Below are 11,931 nucleotides of genomic sequence, written 5' to 3'. Positions count from 1 at the left end.
ACAAAAAAAAAAAAAAAAAAAAAAAAAAACACATCATAGTAAAACCAATACCTTATTAGCTTCGCATCGAAGCTAAAATAGGGGATAGTATGATTTTCAATAATCACGCTGATTATGTACTTTGTGTACACACATTTTAATCCTTACACATACAAGATATAATATATCATATGAATATTATGTGTGAAAAGCTTTTGTGAGAGTTTATCAAGTAAAATTTTGTTATTTTAAGTTACTTAACAATTTAATAATGTGTTATGTATTGTTATATGTTGTTTCTATTAGCAGTTTACTTAGTATAGAATTAAGTTTTAGTATTTCTATATACCACTAGGAAAATTTAACTCGTAATTAATGTTTCTTGAAAATTTACCATTATTGAATTGTTCTAATTCTTACTAAAAACCGCCCCATGTATCTAATATATCGATAATATTTTTACCATATTAAATAAATATACACTTGTAACCAAAAACATTTTCATTAATTATAAAAACCGTTATAGAGGATAATTGTCTGCAAATGTAATGTGGTAAGTTTGTTTTTAATATAAAACTTTTTATAGTTTGAAGACATTTCTTATTATCTGGAAATAAAAATTTAATTGTGATAAATTTTTGAAAAAAATTTTCTTTTATTCATAATTTTATTTAAAGACTTACTATCAATTGATGATGAAAAAAAAATCAACTGTTATAATTAAAGGAATATACCTAAACTATCCAATCAGAAGAATGTTTGTCAATAGAATAATACACAATTCTTATATCGTTAATTAATTTAATTTATAATTTACTGTTTTATTTATTTATTAAATAATTTACAATTATAAAAATTAAAAATTTTTGTTTCATTTATATCTTTATTTGATTTTATCTATCTGCTAATATTTTATGTTTTACCCGTGTGATAGCATCATAATATTGATGGTATAATGTCTTAATTACTTATTACTTTATCAGAATATAAGATATATCATTTATAAATATACGTCTTCTAAGGGATTAACATTAAAATTAAATAATAATGTTTTCATAAAATAAGTAAAATTAATTATCGTGACCACCATTATAAAATTATCTTAATAAATTATTTTATAAAATTATTATGTCTTTTATTGGTGTTTAAATAAATAATTATTCTATTTTCTAGTAACTCAAAAAGCAGAATATAGTTAGTTGTTAAATAGGTTGTTGTGATTAAGGTGTTTTGTTTATTAAATAAATAAATAATTACTCCGTCAAATAAATATTATTTGGCGTATATTTTCCGTTTTATGACAATATCAAAATACAGAATGAAAATTAAACTTTGTTGTTCGTATGTGTGTCTAAACGGTCAAAATGAGAAGATAATAATAATTATTTTATCGCCGCAGGGTTGGACCGGTTTTCGTCACCCGCGGTCACTCGGCGTCGCGCGACCTGTCGGACGAGGAGAGGCAGCTGTGTCGCAGTCGCTATCCAACGGTAAAGCCGGAAGTGCAATGCGACCGCGTCAAGGTGTAGATGAGAAGTTTCTTTAACTAGTATTATTTAATAAAATATATGAGACTCTTTGTGATTGAGTTACTACTAAACAAAATAAATTATCTCTGACGGGATGGGAATAAAAGGGTTCATCAAAAACAGACCTGAACTAAACTTACGAATAGTCAAGATTTGTTAGAATATTTGTGTAAGTGAATGCAATAAAAATATAGACTATACATTTCTTAGCGTATAATAGTTGAAGAAAACTCAACAATAATTATTCTATAGACCTGAGGTTTCATGTGTGAATTAGGATTTTATAATATGAAGGTAGTTGAATTTGAATAAATTTTAACTCTGAATAAATTCTAGTTTTCACTTCCAGGCCTTGATAATCGAGTTGAGTAAAAAAGAGAATGCTTGATCGATTTGTACGCGAACGGACTACTGGCAATAATTTTTGAGAGAGTTTTTATGGAAATATTTTAATTAGAATAATTTTTGTGAAAGATCTCGATTTTCAAGAGACACCATCTGTGATGAATTAATTAGTTTTCGCAATAAAGTTTTGAACCATATCCTCATATCCAGACACATATTAAATTTTTAAAAATAATATAGTGACTAATATTGAGTTTTTATTTAAAAACAGCAAACTCCAATAAAATTAACTAGTCATATCTAAGGTTGTACATTTAAATCAATTCGTAGAAAAATAATTAACGCCCACGTTTTGCAACTGAAATATTGGAATCCAAATAAGAGCGCACAACGAATTTATGAAAATATTTTTTAACATAATGTATGTATATTTTAGCATGTTTAATTATGATATTACAATATATTTTCGTATTTGAAAAGTTATTAATGAAAAAATGTTAAAAAAGAACCTATTGAAAAAAATATGCAGGATAAAACTTTATTTTGAAATAGTAAGAGCATGAAATTAATTGAACTTTATCTAAATGGTCTATAGTTACTAAAATGCAAATGCTTAAATTCTTCTTTTTTAGATATTTTTATTTGAATTTTCACTATCTGCGCGGAATGAACTATCCACTTGAAATAACCACTATAGTAGTTACTTTGATATAAAACTACTGTTAATATAATGTATTTTATATGAATATATATAGAGTGTTAAAATATTAAGGAAGCAAGTCAATTGTCACAATAAATTATAAAGAAGAACAAAAATAAGATTATATCAGACCCTTGTTAGACCAACTGTATTGTGTGCCTGTGGTGTATGGGATCTAAAAAATCTGCCGAAAAAAAATTAATGATTTTCGAAAGGTAAATCCTACAAAGAATATTTGAACTTAAAAAAAAAATTATGAAGGTGACTATGAAATACTTAATAGTTTATTTAACGAATCCAATATACCTGCCACACTCAAGAGTCAGAAAATAAGATGGTCCTCGTCTGATAAGCAGAATACCAACTTATATTGACCATTACGCATTGGAAACCGAATAAAAGTTGACCGAGAGAAAAGCCTGGTAATGGTGGGGGGATCCAGTGAAGGAAGACATCACGTTGTTGGGAGTTCTGAACGTAGAAAATCTGGCATAGCACAGAGAAGCAAGGAGGGAAATAACGGAAGCAGGAATAGGTTTAAATGGCCTAGAATAAGCTGAAAAAAACTTAGCACAGTGGGGTCGTGTCATAGTTAGGTCCAGTATAGATGATGTCTTACAGTGATTAAAATCACTATCTTAAAAAAGCTTCAATGCAAAACTGTAGATAGTTTTTAATTTTAAAAATTCCGATATAAATAAATATAGCTTAAAAAAAAGCTTTTAAAGCACATTGAACTAAAAAGTTAAATATAAATTTTAAAATAAGCTTAAAACAATAATGAACAAAAAATACTAGTATTATTATATTATTATAAAGCTCCCAGGCTTTTTTCACAATAATATTAGTATTTTTCGTTCATTATTGTTTTAAGCTTATATTAAAAATTATTTTTAACTTTTTAGTTTGATATGCTTTAAAAGCGTGTTTTTCAGTTTTTTTTAACTATATTTATTTTTTACTTTTTAGTTTTTTATGACATCGCTGAAACAGTCACGGAGTGTTTATTGTCAATTATGACTATCAATAGATATAATATCTGTATTGCCAGTTAGTGTGATTATAAACTCACAACAATGCGTCTTATTACCATTGATAATAAAGGCTATATACCTGCGAATTTTGTCATAAAAACCAATTAACTACCTGTATTAATAATCCCTTATGTATTATACATGTATATTAACTCAAAAAATTTGAATCTTTAAATGTTATATCTCTCATAATAAACAATAAAAATTTGTTTGTATATACAGGGTGATTTTTTTATCATAACCCATTCAATTACTTGCAGAATAATAATAATTTAAACATTTTTTTTTTATTATCTTTAGTTACACATTATTCTTGAATTTTTAACTATGTAATACTTTTTAAGTTCATCCCTTATGACTTGGAGGGGGGTCAACTTTGTTTTTTTAAATAGTATGAACATGTATAATACACATGGGATTGTAAATACAGGTAGCTAATTGGATTTTTATGACATTGCTGTCTCAGTCACGGATTGTTTATTATCAATTATGATTATCAATAGATATACTTTCTGTATTGTCAGTTAGTGTATTTATAAACTCATAACAATGTACCTTACTATCATTGATAATAACAATGATGTGTACCTGCTAATATCGATGTTATAAAAAAACAATTAGCTACCTATATTTGTAATCCCTTGTATATTATACCTTNCATAAAAATCCAATTAGCTACCTGTATTTACAATCCCATGTGTATTATACATGTATATTAACTCAAAATTTTGAAACTTTAAATGTTTATATCTAATAAGCTAATAAAGTTATATTAAAAATTCAAATGCCATTTACTATTAAATTAAAAACTCAAACATTTTATTAAATTAAAAATATGTGTTACCATTTAAAAAACAAAGTTGACCTCTTTCCAAGGCATAAGGGATGAACTTAAAAAGTATTATATAGTTAAAATTCAAGAATAATATGTAACTAAAGATAAAAAAAAAATGTTTAAATTATTATTATTCTGCAAGTAATTGAGTGGGTTATGATAAAAAAATCACCCTGTATATATACAGGATTATATTATTGTAGTCGAGTGGTGAGCGAGATGGGGTGAATGCATTACGACATTCTAGCCTCAAGGCCATACAAAAAGGGATACGCGAGAATAATAACACGTGGCGCGTGGAGAGTTACACACAACAAACATACATGTGAAACTAATATAAGCGTGTTAAAAAAAAATATTTCGAATAAAAGATGTATGTAAATATTACTTCTCATGAAAAAATTGTATTGATTCATACATTTTTCAAAAAGTTATATAAATATAAAGTTAAAAATGTATAATATAAAATCGAAAATTTTCACACAAAAATAGCATTTTTGGCCATTTTCACTGTGAAGACAAAATAAAGTCCGACATTTTTTTTTCTATAATAAATTATATTACATTAGCTTTAATTTAAGATGTATATAAAAGTGTCAGTATTTCTGGAACACTTTCAAAAATTAAATTTTTGTGAAAAGTTGTCATTTTGAATCTCCCTGTCAGATTTTTAAAAAAATGATAGGTAAGGACCTCATGTATCTATACATAAAAAAAAACTATATTGATTTAGTCATTTTTAAAAATGTTATGGCATCTTTAAGTAAAAAGTGCTAAAAATGTTGAAAATGAGCGACTTTTAAATTTGTAGTTTTTTTGGACATTTCACCCAGTTACGGGAACGAGAGAAATTTTTTCAATTTGGAAGGTAACGTTTCCGACTTGATACGATTTGTGATCTTTTGACATATTGTTGAAAGAAATAAGTTCGGTGAGAGCTGAGAATAAGTGGTAACTGACACAAAAAAAAACACATCATAGTAAAATTAATATCTTCTCAGCTTCGTATTGAAACTAATATCAATTTTGTACTATGTTGAATTGCTTTAATAGATATTTATTCATAAATTATACTTATAAATCGACTACTAATCAAGAATATTGATAGAAATAGGAGTTAATCTGCGTTTAGAATAATCAACCAATTTCTTAAAATTAAAGACTATCTACAGATTTTCATCGAAGCGTTTTTCATGATAGTGTTTTTAATCACTGTGAGAAATCATCTATACTGGATCCAACTATAACACGTCCTCACTGTGTCACTACGCCACTCTACTGGGTTTCTTTATTTTATATTTTGATCCACTTTAATACAAGTATAAATAGAAAGTTAGCAGGTTAGTATACGCCGTTAGTATTTATGTCCCCTGACTACATCACTGTCTAACAGACCTTGAAGTCTATTAATTTTATTAAAAAATTAGTAGCCATCAAGTGTTACCAATAAATAAAATATTTAAATTAACGTTAAATTCTCAGCCTAGTTCATAATTGGTACAATGTGATCTTTTTGGATTTAAAAAAATTTAGTAATAACTGAACATTTTTTGTGTATATATTTTTAAATTAAGTATGATGATAAGACAATAATTTTTTTATAAATAGTTGAAAGTTTAAAATGTTTGTTAAACTAACTAAATTTGTGTTGATGTTTACATGACCAGATACTTCAACTAAAAAGGTATTACCATGTGTGCAGACTTTCGAACAAAGGATTGTATTGCCCAGAAGGCTGATGTTAAATCGAAGATCATGTCTTACTGCAAAAGTATTCAAGGAGTATTGTTTCGTTGATGGGTTCTATAATGATTACCACTCATGTTTCACAATTGAACTTAAGGAAGTTTAGTAAAGAAGGTGAGTAGAAGCACACTATTCTGTTATCTAAGACGCTAAATCCTGCTGAAAATGAAATTATGATATACCAACTTCTGCGGGCGAAGAAGAAATATAGGTGATCGACTGATTATGTGACTAATTAATAAATAGTTCCTATTTCATTTATTTTATTTATTTATAGTAATATGTGGTTTTTAATGTTTCTGTTAATTAATTATTGTTTATACTATGATCTTGATTATTTAAAATTATTAGTATAATTTTTTCCCCTTTTTAGAGTGTTCATTAAGGATAAAACACTATTTTTTTTGGAAATTATGGAAAATTTTAAATTTTTATAAAAGAAGATATTGTTTGATCTTACAATAATATGTAGTTTAATAAATTTTATTTTATCATTTCAGGGGTAAAAAATCTTAAAATTAATTTTTTTAATTAGAATCTCTATTTTTACATTGCAATTATGATAAAAAAACAAAATTACAAACTACTATGTTCTTATATATTTTTTATCCGATCTAGAAAATTTTTTTAAAATTGAGCTCATGGAAGTTTAGTAAAAAAGATGATGAAGAAGGACTCTGTTGATCGTGATGACAAAGATTTTATTTTATTGTAGTTTTGAAATGTGCATTTTTAAACATTCTGTAATAATTTGTCGTGTCTTATAAGTGAAATCGTGACATTATTTATATTGATGTATAATTTTATCATAACATAAATCTGTATTCTTATTTAATAAAAAATAAATTAAAAAAAAAAAAATATTTGAAAATTATGTAAAGACAATCGTCAGTTATTCATATTTTCAAGAATATTGTAAATTCTAGTATTGATTATAAAAAAGGTATACGATATAAAATTAGTGAAGAATTTTTTTTCACTTATAATATACATAAACTGCATAAAAAAAATTTTTTTTTTAATTTTAAGCTTACTCGAGACCTACTAAAAATTTACCATATAATGACGTTAATTATGACATCCACGCTATCAATTTTTGACTTAGAATTTTGAAACTAAAGATTTGTATTTTACAGTAAAAATATAACTATTTTGGTATACTAACCATAATATTCGACCAAAAATTGAATAACAGAGGCCGTTTTTTGTTTTTTTTTGGTCAAAATACTAAAAACATGTTGAGCCACCAGTAAAAATAATTTTAAAAATCTTAAATTTTCACAAAATGACTATTTTATGTATAAAATAAATTTAAAATGGTTCAAAATTAAAATTTGGATGATCGACTTTTTTTGATCCACCCTAATTAATGTCATTAATGACATAATGTATTACTTAAGACTTCAATTAATCAATCACACAAAATGATATATATATATAATATATTATATATATACCAATATAAAAAAAAATATATATTTATAGCCTTTTAAATGTTTAAATATACTAATGAAATTTCGTAGAAAAAAACATGTATTAACTATATAAAGAAACAAGAAATAATAAACAATATGTAATAATAATGTGTTAGACATAAGGTAATAAATAATGTGTAAGATTTTATACCGTAAGAAACGGTAGAATATTATAAAATGTAAATCATTATTGACGAAAATTTAATAAATAACATGTAATAAATTATAATTAATAAAGAAATAATGGTAGCGTCGGTGATCACTTCTTGCCTTTGAAAATACTATCAAAATTAATATGAAAAGCCCAAAATAATGAACATTCTGGCTCAGGTGTTACTCTGATGCTGGTCAGAATACTCTCACTTGGTCAGATGCGATCAGATATTCACAGAGGAGCTCAGTACGTTGAATTACGCTTAATCATTCCACACCTTCATAACGAAATATATACGAAAAGTGATCCGCCGTTTCTACAATTATATTCATACAAAAAAAACAATATTTATTTATTTCAGCGTGTCATTAGAAATATCAAGGTTGGAAATTAATAATTTCTCCAAAAATATATAAGATTTAAAATTAAATTTTATGAGTACATAGATTAAGTAGGCATACAGGAAAATTAAGTGATCATCAAAAATAAGAAATATACCAAGTAAATTTAATAAATCGATAATGTTTGTACCGAGTTATTTCGCAGAGTTATATCTTTGATAAGTGTCTATTTCAGGAGTTAGGTTGGAGGTTCATATATACCACTCTTGGTAGACAAACGAAGTGACTCAATCCCACCTATCATCGATAACTCGTGGCATTATTGATATTAATGAATTGACAATTAATCACAATAAATTTCATATTAATAAAATAAAGATCACTTTATTTTTCTATCATCTTCTATCTTTCTTACAGACCCTCATACTCGTACCCCGAGTAATATTATTAATACAATAAAAGTAATAGCTCAAACAACACCCAACCCAAAATCATATTTATATATTTAATTATTTCTTTTTTAATTATTACAAGTGTACTTTTTGAGTTACTACATATCTGACAATGAGTGAACTCTTAAATAATAAGATGTCTGAGGGCTCTACAATGCTGCTCTGCCTTACCGAGTAACGTTTTGCACAAATTTCGAGAATTAAGTATAGATTGATATTTAATATTTAAATTGCTTTGGTTAACTTACCATATATCATTTTGATAAGTAGTTAAACACGTCAAATATTTACTTCTTTATAATTAGTTATGTAAGACATTAGTACTTAAGTATGAGTAATCTGAATTTTCACGAGTCCTTCGGCCCACTTCATATGTCAATTAAGTTTCTAGTTAAATTATTGGATTAATGGAAAATAAATTTTTGATGGAAAAATATAGAATTATATTTGAGAAAAATTTTTGTTTTATGATTATTAATGACACATTATTTATGGATAATAAAATGCCATATAATTTTAAAAGACCATTTGAATATATTAATCGGATTAAAAATATTTCCATTTTAACTCCAATTATTATTTATGAGTAATCATAATCAATCAAATATATATTTTCACGTGTATCTTTTGATTAGATCTGTCCTCACAAATAAAATATTTTGTCTTTAACTCGTTTATAAAACTATACATTATGGCCGACCCCAAGTAGTTGGGATTAAGACGAGGAAAAAAAAGAAGGTAAAACTATACAGAGTGATCAGTTTACTCACAAAATAAATACAATATTGGAAAAAAATTTTTTATTTCTTTTAGTTCATTATATTTCTTGATTTATTAGATAATAATTACTTTTTAGAATCATCCCTTATAACTTGAAGGGATGTCAACTTTATTTTTTTAAAGACAACATACATATTTAACTAGTTTATAAAATAGAAAATAATTTAATTAAGACAATTTATCATCGGTAACAACTTTTTAACCAGCACTTCAGAAGTTATTTTCATTTTTATACGTAAGCGGGACGTTGAGTACAACCGGGAAATGATTAGTGATAAAACTAGTAGCATCAACTCTTAACTTCTAGTCTATACTTTAAATTATTAAAAACTTCTGAAATACTAGTCGAAAAGTTGTAATCAACCAGTCATTAATTGATGATAATCCGATTACTCTGTAATCCATTTTTTTAGCTTCGATGGGAAGCTGAGAAGGTATTAAATTTACCATGATATGTTTTTTTTTTTAGTGTGTGCCTGTTGCCACGTTTTCTTAGTTCTTTCTGGAACGATTTCTTTCAACAATATGTCAAAAGATCACAAATCGTATATAGTTGAAGAAATTATCCTTTAAGCTTGAAAAATTTTCCTCGTTCACCATAAATGGAGAAAACCTCCAAAAAAATTAAAATTTTAAAAATCAGTAAATTTTTACTTTTTTTTTTTTTAAACTACCATAACTTTTTCAATACTGAACAAATCAACTTAATTTTTTTTTATAGGTACCTTATATATTTACCTATCATTTGATATCATTTTTTTGAAAATCTAATACTCAATTTGCTTACAGGAGAGATTTAAAATAGCAACTTTTTCAACTTAACTTTTGAAAATGTTCTGGAAATACTGCGCTTTTTAAACCCATTTCAAATTAAAGTTTATACTACGCACTATATATTGAAAAAAAATTTTTTCCCTATACCTTGTCTTCTATGTGTAAATGATCACTGAAATTCAACAAAAAATGTAATATTTGCGAAAAAAACCCTTCTAATGTGATGTTTTCTGTACTTAAAGCTGCCATAACTTATTGAAATATTAACAAATTACAATAATTTTTTTTATATTGAAACCTTTTTTAAAATTTGAATCTTTAATTGTCCTCAAGTATATTTGTAAAAATACGTATCTGTCGTTCGTTATTTAGTAGTCTTAAAATATAATCTAATATAATTAATGTGATTTTTATAAAGTTAAAAATATAAATGACATTCTATGTTAAAAATATAATGCATTTCAATATTTCATTATTTTTGCAAACATACTAGATTTATTTTGTTTATTTTTTCAAGTATTTCTTGTTTGCCAATACGTATATTTTACTTCGAATCCTTATAAATTATGTCTGTTTCAAAAAATTTGTATTACGGCATACAATAAATTTGTTGGTACACAAAAGAACAATGGTATGTAAAATTATTCTACATACCTAGCAATGTAAAACAATTTAATTTTTCAATTATAAAATAAATTAATAAATTAAATTTTATAAAAATTATAAAACAAATTTAGTTGTTAATTTACTAGTATAATAAATTCTATTTATTTTTTATTGTGGCACAAATAAAGATTAATTTAATTTTTATTTTTATTAATATAGATTTAAAATTTGAAAATTTGTTTTAGAAATTGCATATTTTGTCAATATATTTTATTATTGTGTTCATTTCATTTTATTTGAAAGGTAAGTATCTCTAAACAATACACAGGATAATTAGTATATTATAAATCACTATTTACTCATAAAATAAATACAATTATTGAAAAGAAATATTTTAATTATCCTCTTCTTCTCCCAGAAATCAGTAAATTTAATTACATTGTCCTTTATTAGTTGTCCTATAAATTCCACTCTTCTTACTTTGTAGAATTTTTAATAATTTAAAATGAATTATAAAATTAAAATATTTAGGGTCAAGTGGGGTAACTGATTAAAATCACTATCTTAAGTAACGCTTTGATGCAAATCTGTAGATAGTGTTTAATTTTAAGAAATTGGTAAATTATTTCATAAACAATAATAACACTTATTCCCTTAATTTTATCCCGATTTATAATTATAATTAATCATAATTTATAATTAATAAAATGCTTCTTTTGCTTCAGATGTCCAATTTATGACTCACGTATCATTTTTCTTGTTATCTGGAATCAGCTCATTCATATGTAGTTGGTGATGTGCGAGCTGTAGTATAAAACGTCTATAGAAGTTAATCATACCAAGAAATCGCCGTAGATCTTTTATTTGATTGGGCAATTCTCTTATACTTTTGACTTTTTCTGGATCAGGTATAGTTCCTTCTTTTGAAATTTGATGTCCTAAAAAGGTTATTGATTCTTGTCCAAAACTGCATTTTTCTAGGTTGATTTTAATACCATGTTGGGCAAGTGTTTTTAGTACTGTGTTTAAATGTTCCTTTTTGGATTCTGAAAAAATCAATATGTCATATATGTACGCTACTGTAAACGGTAAATCTCGGATTATTTCGTTTATAAACCTTTGGAATGTTTGTGTGCTGTTTCTTAGTCCATATGTCATTTTTAAAAATTCTAAGCTGCCAA

General features: G+C 25.4%; 1 protein-coding gene and 1 long non-coding RNA gene across 4 annotated transcripts in view; both read left to right on the top strand.

Annotated features, from left to right (window-relative positions):
* Window positions 1–1,164: 1,164 nt before the first annotated feature.
* Window positions 1,165–7,000, top strand: LOC126909265 (uncharacterized). Of its 3 annotated transcripts, XR_007704987.1 has the most exons (4): window positions 1,165–2,404; window positions 2,486–2,768; window positions 6,090–6,282; window positions 6,787–7,000. It is a non-coding gene; the product is annotated as an uncharacterized LOC126909265 (long non-coding RNA). The 3 variants fall into 3 exon arrangements; XR_007704984.1 differs by having other exon boundaries at window positions 1,165–2,768; XR_007704985.1 differs by having other exon boundaries at window positions 1,165–2,768; window positions 6,090–6,379.
* A 3,720-nt stretch (window positions 7,001–10,720) lies between these two features.
* The window catches only part of LOC126908496 (secreted protein C-like), a 181,391-nt gene continuing 180,180 nt past the window's right edge, over window positions 10,721–11,931 (top strand). The window contains exons 1-2 of the mRNA XM_050690629.1: window positions 10,721–10,775; window positions 10,996–11,053. Of these exons, the coding sequence (XP_050546586.1) occupies window positions 10,773–10,775; window positions 10,996–11,053 (61 nt within the window). The 5' untranslated portion in view covers window positions 10,721–10,772. The remainder of the gene's footprint in view (window positions 10,776–10,995; window positions 11,054–11,931) is intronic.

This window comes from Daktulosphaira vitifoliae, unplaced genomic scaffold (assembly GCF_025091365.1).
Source record: "Daktulosphaira vitifoliae isolate Bord-2020 unplaced genomic scaffold, ASM2509136v1 Scaffold_1, whole genome shotgun sequence".
Taxonomy (NCBI): Eukaryota; Metazoa; Arthropoda; class Insecta; order Hemiptera; family Phylloxeridae; genus Daktulosphaira; species Daktulosphaira vitifoliae.
The sequence above is the reverse complement of the archived record's forward strand: the minus strand, read 5'-3'. Positions and strand labels throughout refer to the sequence as shown.